The sequence below is a fragment of the Platichthys flesus genome, chromosome 21, assembly GCF_949316205.1.
Source record: "Platichthys flesus chromosome 21, fPlaFle2.1, whole genome shotgun sequence".
Classification (NCBI taxonomy): Eukaryota; Metazoa; Chordata; class Actinopteri; order Pleuronectiformes; family Pleuronectidae; genus Platichthys; species Platichthys flesus.
The window spans coordinates 7,105,548-7,131,094 of NC_084965.1; the positions used below are offsets into that span (position 1 = coordinate 7,105,548).

The window sequence follows — 25,547 nt, forward strand, 5'->3', positions numbered from 1 at the left end:
ACTCATACTTCGTCATCTCTCAGAAGGGGAAAATGGATGTGCGTCGGGTTGTCGCCTTCATCATCCTCATCATCATCATCATCATCATCGAGTTCATACAATTACCACCCGTCCACTTCAAGAGGACGATTTGATTTCCCAGTCTGAAATAATTATGCTGCATGAAAGGAAGAGGAAGATTGCAATCATGCTCTGCTATTGTTGTCAATTTAAAACATGCATTTGTTTAATTATACTTTTTAAGGTTGTAAACATATACAGCGTCATTATGGTACATTTCTGATTTATTAGCACCACTGCAATGTATTTGATTAGCCCATGCACACTAATAGATAATGAGAGGTCTTGCTCATTTGCTTGGTGTACCAGCTTGAGGTAATTGGGATTCCCATAATCCTCTGTGGTATCCTCTCATTGCACCGACATGACTCTCATGAGGGTTGTTCTCTGTCCTCCTTGTTTCACTACATCTTCCTCCCTTTCCGGAGAAAAATAAATTCATCCGTCCATCTTTAAATCACTTTCATGTATTGATCTATTGTGCACGGACGGCTAATTCATCAATGGCTGCTGCACACAAGCAAAGGGGTGTGTGTGTGTTTGTGTGTCTGTGTGCTGACTGCAGGTTGACGGACGGCAGGCATAAATTAAATCAATTTATTGCTATTCCAAGATGGAGTGGGAGTTGAAAACACTAAAATTAGATTGTTAAGTTTACCCCCCTGGCAGTGCAACAGGAACGTCTGTAATATAGATCACACTGTCTCTGCCTCTGTGACATTTCAAGGATTTTAATTGGTAAATAGGTGATTTGTAATCCTGTAGCAATTAACACAGAGTCAACATTTACATTCCGCCGTTCAACATAAATCTGACAGCAGGGAGGATGAACTTTAAGAGGTTTAATTGAGCAATTAGGTCTGGGAGAATTATAGTAGCGTGTTAGTATTTTTATTATCGTACGAACAAATTGCAGGTCAACTTTACAGAAAGTAAAGAGATGATGGCTTTTTGGTTCGGAATATTGTGATTTAATTATCTGCATGGAGTTATCAGGTTAAAATCGATGCCACGCTCACGTCTGCTGTTAAATACGTAACTGCAGCCAGAGGGCGGTTAGCTTTAGCTTAGCATAAAGAATGAAGGCAGGATTTAACAGCTACTAGCATCAGCTTTACAGGTCATTAACTGACATTACATATCTTATGACATATGCAGATATTGTAAACAGAGAGTAGCTTGAAGAATCTTTATGCTAAGATGAGCTTCTGACTGTAACTTAATTGTTTTATGGAAAAACCTGAGAATGGTCTGATTAAAGGTTTTATGTTTTAACTATATCAGTTATCATATTATTATGTCAAATGTTTAAGGTTATAACGTGATACTGCACAGCAACATGCTTGAAGGGAACACTTCTGTCTAACACAAAATGTGACTTGTGGATTGGTATGAGGCCGTAGTGTGAGGATCCACTCCCTCTGCTACAGGAATAAGTCAAGAGAGTGAAACAGAATAATAAGAAAAAAAACATAAACTCCAAATTGCTTCACAGCTCATTGAACCGCATTGAAAAAATGTGCATAACGGCTCCATAACTATTTCATGGAGTGCTCTGATGATTGAAGAAATTACTGCAGAAGAGGAGGTGAAGGAGGCGAAATGTGGGAGATTTTTTATTCTCTCACTTAACAAGGGAACGAATCCGCTCTATTAAACATCTCCAGGGACGTGGAAACACATTAAGGGTTCCACAATCCTGACTACACTACTTTCTTATCGGGCAGCTTAAGCGGAGGCTCCACTGGCAAGTGCTAATCTTAAGATAAAAGCATATCGATTGTGTTGCATGGTCAGCTCGTATAGAAAGTAGACAGAAACCAATATTTCTACACATACCACATTTTGTCTGCTCTTGGAGTATAGTGGAAATGACTGGGATTTATATCAGATTCAGTGATGGCTGAGCTATAATTCCTTACCTTGCTCTTTGACCATTACCTTACACGCTTCCATCTCTTTTTCTTGAGTTTCTACTGAAAGCTGAATTCTGTGTAGCCCCAGCCGGTTTTTTAATATCATATAAAGTACGAGAGCCTTGAGCCTCGTTTTTTATTGATCACCTTTCTTTTTTTCATTATTTTTCTAATCGCTGGTCACAATGGCCCATTTATCTCTCGTCTGGGGCTCAGGCTGCCTGACATTGATTAAACAGTTATATATCGAAATATTTAAATATGCAGCACCTGGAATACGAATTGGACACCTACAAACTACCTCCCCTGAATTCGGTAGATGGGCTGACAGGCTTAGAGAGCAATTTCAGCACTTGGAGAAAAGAAGGGGCTACCAGGCTTCTCCTTGACAGAGCAAATAAAGTCGAATAAATGGGAGATGGTGGCTTTAATAGGCAATTTGTACATGGGTGGTGAGAGAATGAACAGGGCTCTTCAGCTCGATCTCTCAAAGGGCTGAGAAAACCATGGTGAATATGATCGAGCATAACCTTTTGACCAGCCAAACCACAATTTCCAAGCATAATTTAACATGTAATATTTATGAGTTTAATAAGAAATGTTAGAGATTTATTTAAGGGTATGCATCCCATCTTACAGGGGGTCTGTGAATGGTTCAACGACCATTCATGAAAAGCTGAAGGCTGTCGAGGCCGAGCCAAACTTTCTCCAGCTACCTGCAACTAATGTTCTGAGAATAGCTCATCCCCACTGGCTAGCTCCCGGCACTTTGTTGTCTCTGTTGTGGCTGAACCCAAAATCAAATAGTGCCGCATACGCCCATGAATCAGGAATGAGCCAACGCTTAAGTTTGTTTTATAACATGGGTGTTTAATAATGAATGAGGAGAAGAGGGTTCCCAAACATAAACCTCCTGTCTTCTTTTGTTACCATCTTCCTCACTGACTAAAAAAAGCAAACAGGAGAAAACATAAATGATCCCATCCATCATATCAGCCAGATGTAAATATTGAACTGGTTATGAACATTTTGAATTATAGATAAGATAACACAGGATAAGCACAACAGAGTTAAGAGTTAATTAACCTTATGGCTCATTCATTTGAATATGAGTAGACAATGATGAGCCAGCACATGGTGTAAATCAATCATTGCTCTGACAAATCAATAAGCTTTTGTGTGATCAAAGTAATTTTTTAATTCCTATTGAGATGTCAAAAGATGTTCTTATGATTTAATTTAATTATCATGCTCCCACATCTGAACATTGTTTCATCCAGTTGGACTGTGGCCTGCCCACATTGTTACACCCAGGAGACAATTGGTGGTAACACATTTATTCGCCTACTGAATTATTAGTTCCTCAGAGGCCGAGTATAATTGGATCTCGATGATACTAGGGTGTTAATTTCTTTCTTTCTTGAGACTTCACTGTGATAACCCCTCATAACTCAGTAGTCATTCATTTCTAGGTGATCCTGGGTCACAGCACCATTTTGGAAAACTTGATGTGCGCTGTCATCACTTCCCGACAGTAACATTTGAGGCTGTGCATTTATATACGGGATAATACATTTTTTTATTTAGGGTCAGTGTGACACTATAAGGGAATTTCCCCCCAATCCCTAATTGTATCTTGGTATTTTTCCTCCATAGGAAAATTTAGGAAAGAAAGCCCCCCCCCCCCCCCCCCCCCCCCCTCATCCTTTTAATGAATGAAATTGATATTAGACATTGCCCATCACTCACCTGGATGCTTGACAGGATTCATTTTTCAAGGCAAGAAGGGTCCAAACAGCAGGCGGGGGGGGGGGGGGGGGGGGGGTGCTTTCATCAAACTCAATTGCTGTGTTCACACATTGTCCATCTGTCAGCTTTATTACACATTTTCCATCCTGTGGAAAGCTTTACAAATGACTTTACTGGCATGCTGGCAATTGGTTCTATACCTGCTAGTGGTTTTAGGTCATAACATTTTTGTTAGATTATATGGATCCAGTCCATTGCACCCGGGGGAAGCAAATAAGGGGAAATACTTTGACATGCAGGCTTGAGATATGTATCGCTATGTAGAAATGAACCTGATAGGCGAGAAGCTGTAACATCTCACCTTTGCTGTCAAAACACCTTTACTAGCGATCTGAACGATTCGAGATGTCAGGCTCGGTGACATTTGGAGGTGAGATGGAGAGGTTTGGAAATGACAGAGACCTGTGTTGTGTTGTTGTCGTGAATGAGCTTCACAAACCGACTCTACAGCTGGAAAAAAGCATCATTTGAGAGAAGGAGAGGACGAGGAGTCTTCAGGTTTCAACATGAATAGACATACTCGAGTCAAGCATAGGACTGATAACATCTTTTCGCTCTACAGGATGAGTTATCTCTTCTTATACTGGAAAGGCTTTTTTAAGGGTTTCAGGAGTAAAACTGCTCCATCTAAGAGAAAATGTTTCCCTGCCTATACACTGGAGAAGAAAACTTGGATTTTGTCTTCTACTCTATCTTGAAATAACTTGAGAAAGACCATCTGGAACAACCGGGTTTGCCCCGGGTGGTTTAACCTTGCGTCGGTCTGTGATTAAACCTCGGCCATTTCTGGTTTTCATTAGCCTTGTGCCTCAACCCCTTTGGATTTCTGCCAACGACCAGCCCGCAAGGTCTGATACAGCAGCTTCTGTGAGAGTGAGTGACTGTGTTCTGTTTTATTATAAATGCGATGTGTTTGACTGCGTCTCTTGAGAATGCCCTTTTCTTTTCGCATGCGTCAGCCCGTTTAAATGTTACATCTCCTCTGATCCCTATTCACAAACAACTGTCTCGCTCAATTTATTAGATTTAAAATGATGCAAATGTCTTAATGGATCATTACGCTCACACGGATGTTGTTTTACTGAAATCTCTCTCTGAACAGAGTAGTTGGAAGAGAGATAGATGTAAAGATTGCAGCCAGTATTAAAACATCTGCGTGTTTTGCTGTCAGTACAGTGCAGTGGCCTCCAAGAGCATGTTTCAAAGTCGAGATGCATTCGTCATGCTGTTATGGAGAGAGCACAGGATGCTCCAGTGAAATTATGAGGTGCAAAATGAACCAAACTGTGCCTGAACAAATCTCACCCTCGCTGTGTGAGAGAGCACTGCAGGCTGGAGTCGCTGCAGAAACACAGAACAATCACAACCCTGATCAAAGTGTTTTTTATGACAGTAGGTGCTGCAGAGGCTGAAGTGCGATGGCGTGAATCACACCTGCAGCTCAAACTAGATGCATCTACATCCATAGTGGTATTGATGACAGTGACGTAAGCGGTTGGCTTAAGAAAGGAGAAGGAATCAGATGCCAGTAGAAACATGTACACTGCGAGATCTGATCCTAAAGGTTTATGAGGAATCATAAAGATTTACAGCTTATTTTGTCTCCGGTATGGTGGCCCTGAAGCGCACAATCACACAACACAACGACTGGTCACAAAATATGAGGGCAAATAAGAAAACACAAGGGCAAATTAATAAACACAACAAATCACAAAATGCAATGAAAACACTCAACAGCAAACAAGAAACACAACAATAAATCACAAAAGACAACAACTAATAAGAGAACATCCCCTCTGACAAAAACAAATCACAAAACATGACAAATCACAAAACACCACAACCAATCACAAATAAGACCAACGCATATATCATAACGAGAAATAAGAAGACACCGGCAAATAAGAAAATACGCCCAACAAAATCACAAAGAACAAAACACAACGTCCAATAAGAAAACACAACAGCAACGCAAAACATGCATTGTCATTGATTACACTATTAACATATCGGATCCTTCACGTATGATTAACACTCGATCCATTTGGTCCCTGTTTTCCTTCTGATTGCAAATGTTGTTCTGTCAAAGAGCCGCACACACATATTAATTTGACACACAGAGAAAATGATGCATAAGCAAACACATTTGATGAGAACACGTTGTGCACCAGACCAGACGGCAGCCAGTACTTTAGTCACAGGCATTGCACAGTGGTATTTAACTGAACCCTTCCTGTCTGGATGGAGACATAATGTCGACTGCCTGCAGATTATTCTTAAACAGCATTGACATTTAGAACCTCATTAGAGTATGAAACTATCAGAAACCTTTTGTACAGATGTAGCAAGTCAGTAATAAAGGTCACGTAGAGACAAGGGACATAACTTCTTCATGACCCTGGAGGCTGGTTGTGTTTTATTCATAAAGGGGTGAATTTCTCATTGTAAATTGATTTGATACAAAATTCAGTTTGTGCTTCTGAGCATGAATCAGTGTTCTACCTCTGACGTAGCAAGTATTCATACAGATTGTTTTGCTAAATCTTGTTTGAAAGATGGGACATGAGCAAACAAAGATCCTATGAATGTTGGCACTTATCTGGACAAAGGGACATTCTGACATTTCGACCAATCCCCCAGGGAACCATTCATGGATCTGACATATTCAAGGGGTTGATATGCATCTGTGTGATGTGGTGCATCTTAATTTATTTATTAGGAGGAATGTTGGGCCTGAGCAGAGGTGTACACTCTAATAAGTGCTATTCTAGTTTCTTTATTAGGAACCAGAAATACAACAGCAGTATCACTGCACTACAGTCCTTGTACAAAGCTATGAAAGAGCAAGATGGATCAATTGACTGCCCTGTTTTACACCTCAGCTGTCTCAGAGGGAGTCCACTGAGGCGAGCAGCTCCACCGCGAGGGCCTGAATAAAATCAATCTCAAACAACAGCGAATGGAAATCAGATTGACTGCTGCACCTGCGAATAAATCCGGCCTTGAAAGTCCTTTGTGGAGTCGGTGGTGTGCCACACAACAAGCTGACCAGGTATCAGATGCATTCATCCTAATGCCTGATGTGGGACCTGCTCGGGCAGCAGAGAGCGGAGGGGAGGTGGCGACATGTGACGACTCCTTTCCCAAACTGGCACCATCACCGCTCTGACAGCACTGTGATACACACCAGCAATTACAGTTTTATCTGATAGATAATTAATCACTCTGTGCATCCCAACAGTGTTGTCTGAGGATAGAGTAGTGGGAGTCTGGACGGCCTGAGCCAATGGTGATTCATTGGGCGGATTACTGATGCACCCAAGTGGAACAGAGACCCCTGTCCGTCTGTGCTTCTCTCTCATTGATGTTGCCACAGACTCCCATAAAATGAGAATATATGCTGATGCAGCTCAGACTTTAGAGACAAGAAGGTTTATGAGGAGAGAAAATCCAGGCCTGGCTTGTCAATAAAACATTTGGTCCGAACATGGGTTTGTTTTCAAGGATTGGCTTGATTTAAATGATAAGCCGATGATAATGAGTAAAATATGGACCTGTTTTTTAAACGTGTCAATCCAAAAACTCTATTAGCTTCACTTTCACAGGCAATTTATCTTCAAGATACAATTGAGAGAGCTGTGGTGTGACATTTCCTCATTACTCCTGACTACATCCATCAGCACTGCCTGATTTGTCCATGCCACAGCCAGAGATCTTCCTTGAGAAGCTCATCATCGTGCTCCGTCACTGCATCAGGCCGCGCGTCGCCGCCTCTCGGTTTGATTTGAGGCTGAAGGGAACATTTTCTTCAAACACTCGCGGTTGCTAGATAACACAGAATATTAATTTGAGCAGTCGGGGTCGACCCTTTGCATTTTATCGCTGCAAACACAGTTGCCATGACATTGCACGGGTTGCCGAGTTAATTCTGCATCTGTGCTGTAAAGGTTGACGAGAATCAGAAAATGAGAATGAGAAGAGGAGGTGGAGGATTTGAGATAATAGAGACAGAAGGGACAGGGTTTGCATTGGGACATCTGATTCGTCGGGCACGTTAATATCACAACGTGGTGTAGTGACACGCAGCCTTAAATGTCATCAGTGGGTCAAACAGAAACAATTTGTAATAACACATGTGCAGCGGTGCATTTCAATCAGCGGATAATGTCGTGAAAGGAGGGACATAAATCATACTGAGTAAATGTTGGTAGATAATACCAGAGGCTTCATGCACTACAGCACAGGAACAAATTCTGTTTGATAAAGTTTCAGTGTCTCAAGACTCTTAGAAGAGCACATCTGTTAATAATACATTTAAAGAGTCTAAAAATAGCTGAGTTTCAACATCTTCCTCATGTCTTATTGATTTCCTGCTGGTTTGCCGTGGGAATTTGAAACTGCAGTTTGAAATAGAGGTGTGTCACAGGAAGGATTTGATCAACATCTGTACTTTAAACGAGTCTGGATAAATGGACACTGGAGTTCTCCTGTAATGCATTTCTTTCCCCCCAGGCCTACTACCAGTCACTGAAGGGCCACCACCATAGTTTGTCACTGCTCCCTCACCACAGCCTCTGAGATGTTGCAGGAAACCTTATCGACCCCCAGAACAAGCTATGGCCGTTATTGACCGTCTTCCCATCTCGGTGGCTATTTAGTCACTGCCCTTGTTACCAGATGGAGCCGGTCAGCTTTGGCACACAGCGACGTCACACACCTCCTTCGCGTGAACAGATGGACCATGAGGAGATGGGTGATATCACCTAGAGGGTGGATGGACGCAATACAGAGGAGGGGGGGTAATTGCAACTCAGGAGTACAATGACCAAAATAGCAAATTGCCTGTTTTAGAAAAATACTGACAAGATTAGGCCACATCCGGAAAAGGTGCACAACCAATACAACAAGAAATATCAGCCCACTGAGTCAACCTGACTCCTGAGCTTTACACAGAGGAATCTGTATCTCTTTTTACTATTGATATCTATGTCATGGGTTTAATAATAAGGATGCTCTGGCTCCAGATGGATTGTTTGCCCGAGCTAACCTCAGGCTTTTCACTGCATCTCTCATCAAATATGTTTTTCAAATAAATCCCTATTAGTTGCTCCCTCCTCCAGTAACTGTTCACACTTGCTTACAGGCTCTGCTCTCCTCGCCACAGGATAGTTTGTGGTCCTGAAAGTGAAGATTAGTTCCTACTCACTCGCCCAGATAAAAGCTGCCACTGGATAAACACTGTACTCTCCGAGCATCCAGCCTGGAGTACAATCCGCCTGACGCCCCTACAACTGGGAAAGTTAAATATGCAGTGTTGCATGTAGAGATAAAGCAGATTCAGGACTTTCACACAGCCTGAAGGAAAACCCCAGGAAGAAAGATGGTTTCTGAAGTTACTGTGTCTACTGTTTGTGAGAGGATCTGTGGATTTATACAAAGCCTCATCCAAAATGGCCTCATTAGAGAGGATTCTTCCCTGGCAGAGACCTTTCTCCTCACTCACAACTACATGGTGGGCTTTACTGATTTGAAGCAGTGCCTGCTCTCATTCCTTGCACACCTCCTTTTAGAACCACCGGGCGACCTGAGAACATGGTGAATGAAGACAGATCTGCTTACTACCAATTGTTATAACCCTGTTTTTCTGTCTCTCTCTCCCCCCCCCCCCCCTCCCCTCTCTATGGGTCTGGCCTGGAAGAGCCTATTTATGCGGCCAGGCAGCTGTCAACAGGACAGGCTGGCAGACCACAGAGGAGCCTGAAATGCAAAATGCTATTTCTAGGACTCCGCAGAATAACAAAAACTGAAGCTCGGGAGAGAATAAGTCGTGCTTCGTGCTGAACAGCAGAGACGCCGAGCGGATGTGTAATCAGGTCATGCTGCTGTGTTTTGCTTACACCAACGAGCACCTCTGTTGTCACATTTTCTCTTCAGTCGACTATTTTCTATAATTTGTATCTTGTGGCCTAGTTGCCAGTTTGGCTTTTTATCAAAGACATATAATGAAAGGGGTAAAGGAAGGAGAGAGAGAGAGAGAGAGAGCGAGAGAGAGAGAGAGAGAGAGAGAGAGAGAGAGAGTGTATGTGTGTGTGTGTGTGTGAGTGTGTGTGTGTTTACATGTGTGTTTGTGAGAGACAGGGACAGGGCGAGAGAAAAGAAAAGGGAGAGAGGGTGAGGACGGGAGAGAAACGAGGAGCATGGCAGAGGGTTAAACTGATAGACGGTCACGACAGAATGAGGCATGAGTCATGTTGAAGTGTGACGTAGATGAGTGTGTGGGGGGGGTGGGGGGTCAGGTAAGCAGCACCCATGTCATGGAACCACAGGCTGCTTGAAGGCAGGAGCCTGTGCTGTGTGATCTGAGGAATCGAAAGGGGAGAGATTGTGGATCGATCACCACAGTGACTGTCAGTGTTCTGTCATTTACAAGGAACACTGTGTGTTTGATGTGGTGTTCAGGGTCATTTATTTTGAAGACTATTCACCCATTGAAGAATCACTTGTTAGTATCGTGCCTTTTTGTTAGATAGATAGATTACTTTATTCATCCCCGAAGGGAAATAAAGTCGCCATAGCAGCCGGTACATTTCAATACAATAAAATACAATACAATAGAATAAAAAAAAAATATTGAGGTAGAAAGAATAAAAACTGAAACACAAGATAAATAGGTAGATAAGGTGCAGTGGCAAGATGATGGTAATAGTACTGATGATATGCTGGTAATGTCATTGTTAGACAGTATATAAAAATAGTACAGTATATATAGTATATAATATAACATAATATATATTTATATATGATAGTGATTTTACCAATATAATAGCAGTATATAGTATTAATGGCAGCAACCGTATATATAATAACACTATAAATAAAAAGAAAATGCATCAATTACCTATGGTAACAGTTTTAACATTGGAAACTTTTACATTACAATATGGACAAGCATGTGGACATCCCTGGCTAAAACCTTTACCTCAGATTATGGTCATTCTTATCAATATCATCATTGTATCTTTATACTGGAGGCACTGTTTGATTACTAAATTACTTACAATTATGTCTTTTGTATATATATTATTAGATCATTTTCATATCTGTTAACTAGAGAGCGATTCCTGCCAGAAAACTTGCATAGAAACTGAGTTCCTTACACAACACAGTATAACTCTCAGCTCCTTGTCTTGGCTTCACAGCTCATAACTTTACTGTTCCCTCGGATTTTCAGGAGCTGACACAAAGAGTTAATGACCAATAAATCCAATTGAGCATTTAACAACTCGAAAGCCAGAAATTTCCGCGGAAATGACACGTTCCCAACTGGTGGCATATTAAATCCTGTGGTTTTGGAATTAAGTGTATAATAAACATGTATCCCTTTCCATTTTAATGTGTCTACACAGTATAGCCTGAAATAGCTTATAGAAATCCGTCTTTTTAATAGAAAATACTAAATGTGCTGTAGACCTGAGAGAAATCACCTCCCCTCAGTCGTGATCACGTTTCTACATTTTCAGCCGTCCTCTCCCTCAGGGATTACGGAGCAAAAGTGAAGAGGTAAGTAAGTGAAGATGGAAGAAGCTGATGGTAGCTGACTCACGTACTGGGTGAGAGGTTTCTGACTCACAGGCGAAGAACTAAGCAGATTATAACTCCTCTTTCCTCAGGGTAGAGATCATTATTGTGTTTACGTTTTCAGTAAAATCAAACACTGATGGATTAGAGTCTTTACATCTACATATGCTCACATTTACACTTTTCTCTAGACATCTTTTGTTGAGATTTATATTTAATGTTGAACCTCCTTCAATTTCCACATTGTGAATTTGTAAAGATATTACTTTAGATATCCTGTAAATTGTGGCAGGATATCCGTGCTCCTATGAAAAGAAATCTACCTGCTCAGTGTTTGGTATTATAAAACAGGCATCACCTTTCACCGCGTTTCTAAAAGCAGCGTGTTCATAATGTTTATCTTCAGATGCATCAGATAAAAAACAAAGCTGCTCTTGAGGATTGAGGAGAGGGGAATGTTACCCAGGAAATAAAATGTAATGCAATGAACATAAATAATGGAAATATCAGACGTTTATCTCTCTGATTCGGTTCGGTTATCACGGCACGTTTATACCTTTTGTGTTTTATTAACTTCTTCACTGAGCGGCTGATCTAGATTATCTCTTGTGGCGGTGAGCTAACATCACAGTCATTTCATTATTAAATCAGCAGAAAAGATAAAAGCCTAATTTGCCCACGTTGAATAGTAGATGGAGATAAAAGCGCCCGACTGCAGCAGTCTGAGATCAGCATCAACAGAGAATCCAATCAGGACACAATTAACATCAGTTCATAGATCATAGACTTTAGACATAACGGTCGTTAACAAGACTTGTTGCTGTGGGGGAAGATGAAATATGGAAAACAACAAATAGTTCAGTTGTATTACAAATAACTTTAATACTCTCTCAGTTCTTTTGACTTGTTTATTTTGTAAATAAAAAGCCAATTGTTTTGAGTCTCAGAAATGTGTTTTTGCATCGTTAATATGCCAGTGAGTGTCTCTTTGTGGGTGTAAAGTAATATTCAAACTCGTTTCACTGGAACATTACTTTGAAAGCACCCATTTATTATCCTATTTAGTCACTGCAAGAAATACGCATGGGCCTTGACACCACCCTCATGTCTCAAAGAGATGTAATCAGGGTCATATTTGTAATACTTGTTAATCAGGAGCTTTTAGCAGTTCTGAAGGACAGATTCTGTTGCTCCCTGACTCACGACGACGTGATGCAGCTTCGTCCTCATCATCCTCCACTTGGTGTCCCGAGGCTTCTCAGCACTGAGGAACAAAGCCACTGATGTCTGCTTAAGGAGACTACTTGGATGCAAATGGCTCTCACTAACCCCTTTTTGATCAATCGATTGAATCTGACTGGAGCGCCTGGCAGATCTCAGAGGTCAATGCTGGGTCGCCAGAGGAAGGGGGGGGGGGGGGGGGGGTTCAGAAACCACAGTGCATTCAAATGTGGTCCGAAATGTGATTGGAAGTGTAATGTATGAAACGCAGCAGCATATACAGGCTGATACTGAAATGGAAGGTACAATACAGCTTTTTGATGAAATGTTGTCGATCCTCTGATTTCTGTATTTGCAAGAGGAGATCATCAGGGGAATGGAGCTGTTGTTTTTAAGGGGAGAGGAGACGGATCTTCTGTTGCTCAGCCAGTTTCCACGGCAGACAGAGGAAAGCTGATTTGTGCTAATCCACTCCTTTGTCAGGGCGGTGAAATTGGTTCGTCGGTGTTCTGTGAACACACCGTGCTGCCTGAATTTAAACATGACAGATGGGGTTTTGACAGAGGTAAGAGCTTATCACAATGCTGTAGCTGGAACACACAAGGTTACATCAACTAAGCTGCACACACAAGAGCAGATATTTCTCTTTCACATCTCGTACCGAAATTGCACGCTGCCTGAGATGTCGTGGAGGCTGGCGGAAGTGACAGTGGAGGGGAGGAGCGGAATCAGCAGCTGCTGGGTGGCTGACTCCAGGGCACACTGCTGCAGTCACGCCTACATGATGAGCAACATTATGGTGTAACTGGGAGAAGGGCTTTAATCACATGTCCCTGCACACTGGGAAAAACAATATATTCAGCCCTGCCCCTCTGCCAGCGCTGCCATTTCGGAGTACTGTGGTCTTTGTTGCTGTAGTTCTGTATAACTGGCTTCTCGAATACAAACTGATAAATCAACCCAAGCGTTGCGGGATTAAGCAGAGGAGGCCGACCGACATGGGAAGTTAAAAGAAAGAGGCAATTTCATTAATTTCCAGGCGTCTTGCTGCAGCCTGTCATTATCTCCCTCCTGGTAATTTGCAGTTGCCATGGAGACAGAGATAATATAATCAATTAAAGCACACGTGTTGGCGTCGGTGGAGACAAAAAAAAAAGTTATCGGAGTAAAGACAGAACATATTGTTTCTATCATCCAAACAATAACCATTATTACTGTACACACGTCAAGAGCTGACAACCAGAACTGTGTGTGTTGTGTTGAATGAAGCATCACGGACCTGGAGTCATGTGCTCAGCTGTCATAAGCAATCAGCTACTGATTGGTTTATGGCTGCTCGTCAGTCACTCACCAATCACAACAAAGTGGTCCCTTTAAACAAGACCTTCCCCTAACTGATCCCTGCTCAGCTTCAGTGCCACTCATGCCCGGCTGCTGGCAACTTGCCTCCACCACCGCAGCCCCCACCTTTCAGCACTGAGCCCAAACATGGCTGTGGTAAATGGTGTTCATCTTGAACAAATGAATCCTGCCTGCTACGCCCACTGGGGGGGGGGGGGGGGGGTTTGGCACGTGTTCCCTGTCTTATCTCAGCTGCGTGGCTAATCCAGGGAACATCCAAAGCATGGAGCCATCCGCTCCAAGCATTACTGTATTCCCATTTTGCCCAAGTTCCAGGTCAAAGACGTATGACGAAGGAAGAGCACACTGCAGTCGACTGTTTATTCCTTCCACTGATTGCATTGGTCACTCATATCGGATCGTGACCATTCATGGCCATTTGCTGCCTAATGTAAATAAACTGTAATACATTCGAATATGTGAACATGTCGGGAAAAGTTTCATCGCTACTAATGGTGACGACAGTGACTAATTTAAAAGGTGGAAAATAAGAGTTCTGTTAATGAGCAAGAAGAGCCGGTCCAAGTTTCCTGTCTGAACGTACCACAGGCAGAAAGATAACAACTCAATTAATGCAAAGACATTAATTAACCTCCTCCCCCTTCTCTACGTGATGGAGCTGGGTCCACCGAGGTCAAGGGAGTGCAGGGAACACGATGTACGGAGGACAAATGGGCATCTGGATGAGTGAAGTGCTTCTTCCTGAGCCTGTTGTCGTCATCTGCACAGTTGTGTGACACATGCGTCTGCAGGCGGAGCTGGAAAAAACGAGTGCGCCACAGCCACATTGTCAGAGGACACCAGAGGACCACAGTGGAAAGTTGCCATCAGCGGTTTGATTGCCTCCCACACACACACACACACACACACACACACACACACACACATCCAGATGCACGCGTGTACGCAAATCTCCCTCCAGCCCCTGCGTCCGCTTGGCCAGTGTTGACAGTAGGAGCCACTGATGACTCACCCACCGATAAGTGATGGGCCGGCCTTCTGTGAGTCACCTGAGTGTTCTGATCCCCATACATCACAGTGACAGCAGCCACAGGTGGAGGCAGCGGAGCGGACCCGCCAGCTGCCTCCGCTCTGTTTGCCTCTCGGCAGATAAATAAAGTCTTCATTTCACGTGTTAGCTTTGCACCAGAAACACGTCGCCACGCCCGCTATGGTCGTCCACCGTGGAGACAATGAAACCTGCCCTCTGCAAACTCTACAATCACTGTAATTATGACAGATGATTACTGCCAACGACTGATGGCGGCTCACATAAACTCTAACAGAAATGAATGACGGGCATTACAAATAGTCCCTGTTTACGATGCTGCATTTAAGGACGTATTATCGAGAAGGCTGGATTGGAAAAGCTCTTGACAGAGGCCAGGTCGTTTTTAAAGCAGGAGGAAGTGGATCATTTAGCTTTCACTCAACAACCCCCCCCCTCTGCTCTGCAAAGCAATTACCACAAAAAAAAGGGCAAATCAAAGGGAGCGGGGGGGGGGGGGATTTGTGTTTCTGCATCTCAGCTGTTGTTGGGTAATGTGGATCTGGACTGATCTGATAATGGCATATTTCCTCTCTGGTACACATGCAGGACATATTCCACATGCAGTTTTTCCACCGGGTTTCTCTTATCATGGCCACTGTTTGCATTGGCTCCCTTGTGTGTGTGTGTCCCCCCTTCTCACTCTGTCTGTGTATTATTGAGCTCTCTCTCTCTTTCTCCATGTGCACAGGCTCAGGGTTTGTCATAATAATGTGTACACACGGCCGCAGCACCGAGGCACAGCAGCCAAAGCTTCCTCAGATATTTACACATACACGTCAGTCGTGTTAGGCTCTGAAATGAGGTTTTTCTACATACCGGGCGTTTTCCAATGAGTGGCTGAACCAGCAAATTCCCAGTCCTGCGGTGGCTTATCAATCATAGTCAGAGTGATGTCGTGGTGATTACATTCAATATACAGCAGGTGGGGACTTGATTAAGAATGTCTTCCTCCTGTCATACAGGAAATAACGAGGAATGTTGCATATTGAATCAGTGTGAATGGATTTCTTTATCAGAGCTCCTCAGGATCATTTTTTCATCTGTCTGCAGCAACACACCCCTCTAACCCCCCATCCATCCCTCTCTCCTCGGTGCCACAAGATGGTTCCTCCATTTTGCTCTGATAAGCTGCCACGGTTCATTCCCCTCCGCCATACTGGCAGTGCCACCACCATGCAGAGCCGCACCTCTTCAGGGGTAGAGTGGTGTGTTTTTCTGGGCTCAACACAGACGGGAGCTGAGTGACGCACATGCTAAGTCGTCATTTGTTCATGAAAACACACACACACACACACACACACACACACACACTTATAAAGCCTACTCAATGCACATCGGAGCCAAAGCTGATTGAAGGAGCTACAATTGGAAATGAGTGCTGAAGCTGCTCCTGTAAGTTGATTATAAATTACGTGATGGAGGGAAATGGCACACATGTATTCCGGACTCTCTCTGGACCAGAATGCACCTTGAACATGATGTGACCAGTGTTTACATTTCAAGATTTGGATGGTTCTTTGCAACGCTGACACCAAAACTGGGATTTATGCAAATACGAGGGCAAAAATAATGTCTGTAGCTCTGAAGCAGAAATGTTTTCACACTGCAGACCACTTATTAGAACACTGTGTCCTGCTACTGCTCCACAGCCTCACCTGATAACGACCACGATGACGAATGCAGTGTTTCATGCTTTGAGAGTCCATTAGAGACTAGCATGCTATGTCGTGTGCCTGTTTGTGTGTCGATGGGAGGATGGGCCAATAATCCAAGCATGCATTGCCCTGTGGGGTGATGGTTAACTGGTAAATGAGGTTAACTCTAAGAGACAATTCCCCGGTTGGGACAGCAAATATGTCCCAGACACAGGAAAACAGCAGGGGACGGTAAAGGGTCATGTTTCTCCATCCACACATATCGAGCCGAACCTTTATCTTCCCTCTATCTCTGTCTGCTGCTTCTCGCCCAGACAAAAAGCGCGGCTTCCTGATCAGTCAGATAAAGTGTGAGAGAAGACAGGGCACTTGAAACAAAGTGTATAGAGAGAAAATGATACTGACACAAACCCAGTCTCCTTGTTTTGCTTTTGTTCTGCTGATGATGAAAGCAGCCTTGCAGCAGTCAAGCCACATCATTTCATAGAGACGCCTCCAGGATGCAAAACAACTCTGCCTCATGATTATTTGGGGAAGTGAATGTGAAATAAACGAGCAGCACTCGTGGCTGAACAGCAAACTCAATGCACCTCCTTCCTATGGTAAGAGGAGGATGGTAAATTCCAGAAATGGCCCAGTTTTGACAAATTGGCCGACCTGAAGTAAAGTCACTATTAGAGGTGTCGCCAAAGTAGCAGATGGGTGCAGACCTGACATCAGCGGGGTCGTCGTGGCAGGGGAACAATGTGTGCCGCCTCTTGTGGCGAGCTGAATGGCAATTAGTGTAGGAAGCAAAGCAGGGCACACGCTTTTAACCTCCTTATTCACAGCTGCATCTAATTTACCTTATCTCCGGCTCCTTTGTCACCAGGAGATGTGCAAATCGAACAAGATTCAATTTATTTTTTAGTAGTTTTGTTGCCGGATCAGAGAGCAGGGCAAAGATCCCTGATAGGGGCGTCGCTAACAGTTCTCGGACAAACGCTCTTCAGGTTAAATAATCCCACTGGACATTTTTGGCAGGTTTTTAGCCAAATTAGCAATATGGCTTTAAATGTTAGATATTTACTTTCAACTGTGTGACATTACGGACACGTGGATGACATCACAAGAGCAGTGTGGAGGCATTTTATGTTTTATTCTGTTGTTCATAGAGGTGGTCACTATTTACCTCATGTATTGGATTTGGCAGCAATGTTGTTTACCCCTGAAAGTCATTTGTGGACTCAAACACTTCATTGGCACAGTGGTGGGTAGATAATGAGTGAATTAAATTTTTTGGGTGAACTATCCCTTCACAGTTTCACTCCCCCCCCCTAATTGTATCTTCCCTAGGTTGGTTTTCTTCTGTAGGCTGCACAATATTCGCCTTGTGCATCACAGCATGTGCTGAAGTGTGTAATTTCAGATCAAGACGATTACAAACCGTCACATTTTAGGAACAAACAGAAGCAAACGCACAACCAGTCGGTAATGAGGAGATGAAAACAACTTTCTAATGAATCCCGGCCCCTCGGAGTGACAGTCCTCTTGCATGAATGAATGTAATTATGGCCTGTTCATTGCTGGTCTGACACAGACAGGCACTTTCCAAGATAACTCCCAGGCTCTGGCGTGCGCACTGCAAAGAACACAGCATGATGCTTGTATGCAAATACAGCTTCCAGCACTTCCAAACAAAAATAGGCCGACGTGCAGCGAGATATCATTGCTCAGGGGGGGGATAGGCGACAGGAAAACATAAAATAGAGCTCTGGGAGTGTGATGAGGGTTTGTGCTCACACACATGAACAGAAAAGTGATTGTTTATAGCGTTTTGTCCCCCTCCTGCAAACATTTAATTTAATTTCTCTTGAGCATCCACATATCTGTGACATTGAGTCAAACGTGCCCAAAGCCGTGTGTGACCACTGCTGGTGAAGAAATTGTCTTTTTTCTGTCTGTTACTTTTTCTATTCTCTCTTCTGCCTCGTCTCCATACCTTTTTCATTCATGCCTTTTCCTTCTCTCTTTCTCTGGAGATATTCTATTTCACAATTGGTCATGCCGCAGCGACAGGCTCAGGCAAAGGCCACTATGCTGGTGCCTGAGAGCCGAGCTTCTCCGAGGGGGTTGAGATAAAGCTAAGCTGACGTGAGGGTTCAGCTGCGTCACACTGTACTGAAACGTTCTCAGAAAAAAAGGAGAAAATGAAGGCAGGACATGTTCCTTCAGAGGTGGCCTCCTTTGCATTTCAGCCCCCGGCTTCTCCTGCCACGCAGCTGCTGGCTTTTACCTCGGGCGTGCTTCTTCTTGAAAAGAAAAAAAAAAATGCCATAAACCTAACATGGAGGAACTGAGAGGGAAGCTTCACCCCGAGGTCACGAGCAGAAAAACCACAGACACCATCAAAGTCTGTACTGAGAGGGTGCAGAGTTAATAAGGTTATTATTTTCCAGAATTTTCAGCATCTCTACTCGTAAAGATTTCAGTGCGTGGGCAGAGCCAAGGCCCCTGAGCTGCTCCATATTCGCCTCAGAAATATAATCCTCATTTAACACACACAAAAACGCACACACACGCACACACAGGTGTTCCAGAGGAAAGCTTCCTTACGAGCACCACTGTCTCTCTCTGGTGGATAAAGGCAGATCCTTCTCGTGTTTCTTCCCCCACACGGTCTTTTCTTTCCCTCTCTGCCCATCCCCCTCTTCAACTGGAGAGTGCCCTGGTAAATAATTGAGGCATATTTCCTCTCCACGACTGTAGCCTCCAGATTTTCTCCTTTTTTTTGTGCATTTTGTCTCGACAATATTTATTTATTCTGAAGTAAAACATGCAAGGGGATGAATTATATCTGTAGCGTGTCACCTATGAATCTGAACAAAAGGATTCTCTGGGGTAGGATCAAATGGAGTGAGCTCAAGAACTATCATTTTTGCATCATTAACTTTAAGTCCCCGGTTCCTCTGATTTGAAGATGCCTTTTTGAGCAGAGAGGGCGGGGCCAACCCAGCCAGGCATAATCTGGACATATGGCATCTCTTCCAAGTACCAAATATGCAGCGCTCGATTATATAAATGATACAAGTGAAGCATCTTAGTTGTAGCTTTCCCGTACTAATACAAGCAACCCCTGTTCTACAAGAGGGATTCCTCTAATTGTACTGAAATATAATATCCTGTCCACAGAGGAGAAATTATCAAATAAATTGTGTGGAAACACTTCTTGCCTCCATTAATCAAGGAAACATAAAACAAGAAACCTAATCTGAGGCTGCAGTGGATTTTTCTGGTTGAGATCCATAATGAGGTGTTTTGCTGACACCTGCTGTCTCAAAGGAAGAACTCACTTCTCTAGGAACAAATCCAATAGACCACATGTCGATGTAGATTGTATTAAACGTGTGGAACAAGATGTCAAAGTAGAATCAGCGTCTCTTCAATGTTATTCGTGGTTGAAATAAAGACGAGTAAACTGCGGCAGATTCACCTTGAGCATCTTAAATTTTTATAAATAATTTGATATTTACATTCATCCATGAAAATCATACACGTGATCGGATTAAAATCTATATAAAGAGGAGAAACAGAAGTCAGGGAGCTGCATCGTGTGACTCAGTCATTTACACCCAAGACAAACCAACACACAGTTAAAACAAGACAAAAGGGAAAAAAAGGCTTAAATGGTAAATGCCTGAGATTAAGAAAATATATTTTTACTGATCCGAAACTCAACCCACATGAAAAATAAAAACATAATCCCCACTTTCCTAAATTGTCAAACATAAAAGCACGTGGATGTGTGTGAACTCCAGCTCAAGCTCTCAGTACTTCGTACTAATCAGCAGGTGACGACAGTGAGATCAACTAAACCGAGCATGATTCCCCTTCGGCTTTTTAGTGCAAAGTATAATGACGTTTCACAGCAACTAAGACTCGAGCTTCCTTCTGTTTGTTGTTGAGACAAACAGCAAATTATAGATTACATTCATATTGTTGTGACAATCAAATGGCTTTCCACTCAACGTAGCTTCTTTCTTAAATGTGCAATTCAGCATGCAGCAATGGCACTTGTATGTTAATAAAACCCTTAAGTCGATTATTTTTTTCTCCAGTAAGGCAACTTGCAGTCACATGGGGGATCTTCTCATGATGTGCTCTTAATCTTTTTTTTGCAAGTCAGCTGAAGAGTAAGTAACTTATCCTCTGGCGAAGATGTCTTCTCAACTGTCTGTCCCAGGGGATTCAGACGTTTCCTCCTCCACAGGGCTGGCTGATGGTGAGGCCTCGGAGCCGGCGTCTTGCACCTCTGGGATATTTGTGTCAAACTGGTTTTCTGTGATGACGTCAAGGTCGACGAGGTCATGTGCAGCCTCTCCGCTCGGGGAAGCAGTGATCGGGTCGACAGCGGGATCCTCCTTGGATTTGTGGACGTTCAATTCGTCTTCTTTCTCTGGAGACGATGGGATTTGGAAAACAGACGAGGCATCTGGAAAATAAAATAATCGTGGTCCAGGGAAAAATCTTTGTTAGAACAGAAATTTGTGATTTATTTTTCTGTTTTGCTGTATTAGGTTTAACAATTTATATTTTTGTCATGCATGAAAAGACAATCATGCACTATGTGACTCAATGAACCCAGAATAATAAGGCGTGTCGACGATAACTGGTTTCAACCGTTTTTGTGTTTCTTTTCAACTCATGTGTAATTAATTGAACATTTATTTGCTCCATCAAGCTGCAAAAGGAAATCACTTGTACAGAGTGTGAACAAACTTACCCAAGCTACACTGATAACCAGACTCATCTCCGTAATTAGCGAGCATGGAGCTCTGACCCACGTCATTGGTGGAAACCATGTCTGATAAGTCTGGAGTCATTGGCTCGGGTAAGTCGAAAATATCTGCAATTTGCAATGAATGATTGGTGATTATTTCATATACAACTTTCTGTTAAACACCTAGAAACAACACTAAAAAACAAATTAATCATTTGTACAATTACATCAGGTTACCCAAGTCTGCAGCTGGCTGTGTGGTTGAGGTAACAGTCATCTCCTCAGCAGCTTCCTCAGTTTGATTCAAGTCCGTCTCACTGACAGTAGAGTGGCTACATTCACCCACAGAAGGCACCTAAAGAGACAGAACTTCAGTCTTTACCAAAGAACATTTTAATAAGTGAGATGAAACTAAGATGTTATGACCTGTACCTCATTGTGGTCACTTGCAAGGGGCTCTTCGCTGCTGTCAACGACCATGGACTGCAGAACACTCTCATTCTGGTTGGGAGGCTGAACTGGACGGTTCGGGATCCTGTGCAGATAGCCGTAGCCGATACCGCAGCCTAAGCTAAAATGTAACAAAAAGATGACATGCTATTGCATCTGTATACATACACATGATTTATTAAATATTCAATTTCATATGAAGGTATAAAATGAGAATCCTACCTTCCCTCTCCTCCCCAGGCTCCGTTGGGAGTCACCACCACCTCTCTGCATTGATCTGTTTGTGTGTTGTAAACCAGCAGCTTCAGAGGTTTCCCCTCATTGGCTTCAATCAATGAAAAGAAATCTTCTGACTGCAGGTGCAAAAAAAAAAAAAAGTTGTACATTTTGTTCAGTGTCTTTAAATATCTGTTTAAGATGAATGAGAGCCAAATAAAGTGAGATTACCTCTTGCAACACCTGGTCAGCTCCCACAATGAAGTCGTCATGTGCAATGAGGCCGGCCAATGCTGCAGGAGAACTGTTCTCTACATCCTAAAAAAGAAAAGAAGATATTTAATCTAACAATGTTCTGTAATTTGGTCATTTAAGTTTGAGAAAAACATGAATTGGTTCTGTTTAATCAATAGACTACCTTGGCACAACATTTAGCAGATTTTTCCTGAGCACAGTAAACCGGTTTATCTGGACGTGACTTACCAGGACATGCCACACGTTCTCATTGGCTCCTTCAAAGCTGCAGAAGCGTACACTGGCCCCCAGCAGACCCTGGCCCCCCCACATGTTACTGGGTGTCACCTCCAGCTCCCGGACCCGCTGGGTTTTAGAGTTGTACACTTCGAGTTTGACTGCTTTTTCGACATTGGCTTTTAGGAGGTCTTTCAGCAAGTCGCTCTCTTTGCTCTGGAGAGAAACAGGGACATTTCAAATAAACTAGCTGTGACATGCACAGAGACGGAGAACCACATTATATGTAGGAGAACATGCAATGAGATTAAATCAGCAGACCACATGGCCACTTAGTATTCCCATGAGGCTAAAATACAGGTCAGGTCACATTTCACTGTGAGCCAGACAAACTTGTAGCTCTTTACTGGATGGACAGGACTGAAATGTTAATTGATCACTATGCAAACACTTTTAAAAGAATAAATAAATCAAGTTATTTAGTTGTGGTCTTGCTAATTTTGTCTCGAACTGGATTAAACTGCATCGTATATCTAATGGATTTAGAACGAATGTAGATGGTGGCGGTACAGGAATAGTTTTACATATTCTAGATTGTTGTTTTTGTCAGGAGCTTGTTCCTGTGTGTGTGTGTGTGTGTGTGTGTGTTTGCGTGTGTGTTCTAAACCTTTTTGCATTATTATTTGTATGATTTGTGTTATGGTGTTAGTTTTAATTGAGGATTGTCCAATGTGAAGCTTTTGTTGGAAGTAAGAAGGAAGAAGAGCTGCTCCGAGGACGTTTCAAACAGGGATCAAGATAAAACAGATCAAACTAAACTAAACCTGGCTCCACTCACGAGTCTGGTGTTTCCCACAGAGAGGATGAAGTCAAAGAACGGCTCCAGCCCTGCCTTCAGTGCGGGCGAGTCCCTCTGCACCTGAAACACATGTCACATCCCTTTAATGCAGTGGAACATAAAGAACACAGTCATTAGAGTCGCCCCCACGTGTCCAGATGCAGATGTTGCATGACAAACACAGTACAGCAGATGTTTCTCACATGTGTAATACTCTGATGTGTAACTAGTATAAGTACTGGTAGGAGTTTATGAAGTTATTACTACACCCTGCTACATGCTAGCGACGCTCAGTGTGTTGGGTGTGACCCCAGTGCCACCTCATCGTGGGGCGGACTCCATTAAAACGGAACTAGTTTTACGAGTTACTACAATTAATGAATTACCCGCAAGTTACCAATCATGTATTACGTTCCTGCATACGTGAATACGGCTGCGTTATCTGCGTAAAGCTCGAACACTTCGCATTATTTATTAAAAAGTGAACCGCAGGTGTAACTAATGTCAACTACGATAACAACGTACCCCGTGGAGGTGATATCCGCTGTTCGCTCCGCCGTCAGACAGCAGCGAGCCCTGCGTGAGACCCATGTTCTCTCAAAACAACAATGACGCGTGGCGAGCACCGGCTGGACGTCACTGAGAGGACATCGCTACGAGCTGCTGCTAACCGCTAGCGAGCTAATGCTAACAGCTGAGGCAGGGCAACACGGCGGCAGCTGCACGGCCAGGCTCGGCTGACACACGAAGATGCCAGAAGAATCGATCCTAGTCTGTTTCTACAGTCATGACTAGATCAAGCGAGTGGCGCTCGATTAGCTGCCCTGGACTTTGTATGCTTAGCAGGTGCCTATCACCAGACAACAGTGGTTTACATTCTTTTATGGAAAAACAAAGATTATTCATAATACAAAATATACAATCACAATTTAACAAAAATCCCAAATAAGTTTGATTTTATATTCTTCTTCTTCTTCTTCTTCTTCTTCTTCTTCTTCTTCTTGTGAAGAATAGCGGTGGAATAGTGGCAGAAACTTGGGCTATGGGCAGAAAAGGTCTCTGGTTCGACTCTGACTCGACTCCACGGAGTAACAACAACAAAAAAAACGTACCTGGACAGATTAACAACAAAAAGACGAACCTGGATGGACAACACTTGGATCTGTCCAAAAATTCCAAGAGGATTCTCCCTACCCTGTCTAGTGCCCCTGAGCAAGGCACCTTACTCCCCCAACATCTGCTCCCCGGGCGCCTTACATGGCTGCTCACTGCTCTGTGTGTCCTGCACCAGATGGGTTAAAAGCATAGGACAAATGTCCCTCAATTGCATGAGTGTGTCTGTGCATTATGTTCATGTGTTTGGGATAAATAAATGTATCTTATCTTATCTTCTTCTTCTTCTTGTTATTATCGTGCATATAAATACATGCATATACATTTACAGTTAAAAGCTTTACACAGAGAATGTCGGATTAATGTTACATATGTTTGTTGTTATTATAGCCTGGATTGACTTCACTTTAGTTAATACAAATAAAAACATTTTGAAATCTAAATTATTTTATTTCAGCAAATTATGTTCAGATTGAGTTTAAAAAAGGATAGCACATCTTAAAGGTCGCATACTTGATTTAGCAAGGTTACATTATTTTCAATTTTTGTGTAAAAATGTCCTCAAAACTAATAATTCAAGTTAAAATTTTCTACATTTTAATTGGTTTGGGACATATTATAATGTGTCTTAACACAAAGGAAAGGGAGCATTTTACATCAAGAAACAGTTACAACCAACATCACAATAATGCAATTATTAAGCAAAAAGATCTGTGCTGCCTAGAAAATGTTCCGACCATGACCCTGATTACCAGTTAAGTCTTAGTCCCACACGTCCACCACTGATATCAGGCACCATATTCTCACAAAACACGAAGTCAAAGTATCACAAAAGAGGATTGAAAACACATTTTAGTAGAAATCGGGCAGGAAGAAATAGGAAATCTTTCTGTATTTCAAAACATGGGGTTGAATAAAGTCAAATTCTATTAGCAGGCAGTGGAATATTATTTGTATGTGCAGGCTGTTGAGACAGTTATCTGCAGGAACATTTGGATTTGTGCCTTGT

At 42.8% G+C, this 25,547-nt stretch overlaps 1 protein-coding gene across 1 annotated transcript; it reads right to left on the bottom strand.

Annotated features, from left to right (window-relative positions):
• Positions 1 to 20,158: 20,158 nt before the first annotated feature.
• On the bottom strand, positions 20,159 to 24,150 carry LOC133932887 (Golgi reassembly-stacking protein 1-like). Its single transcript, XM_062379765.1, has 9 exons — positions 23,951 to 24,150; positions 23,426 to 23,506; positions 22,600 to 22,803; positions 22,348 to 22,434; positions 22,123 to 22,253; positions 21,883 to 22,021; positions 21,688 to 21,805; positions 21,454 to 21,576; positions 20,159 to 21,162 (listed from the first exon to the last, which is right to left on the bottom strand). The coding sequence occupies exons 1-9, from the start codon at positions 24,014 to 24,016 to the stop codon at positions 20,897 to 20,899; spliced, it is 1,215 nt and encodes a 404-aa protein (XP_062235749.1). The 5' UTR covers positions 24,017 to 24,150; the 3' UTR covers positions 20,159 to 20,896.
• Positions 24,151 to 25,547: the final 1,397 nt, after the last annotated feature.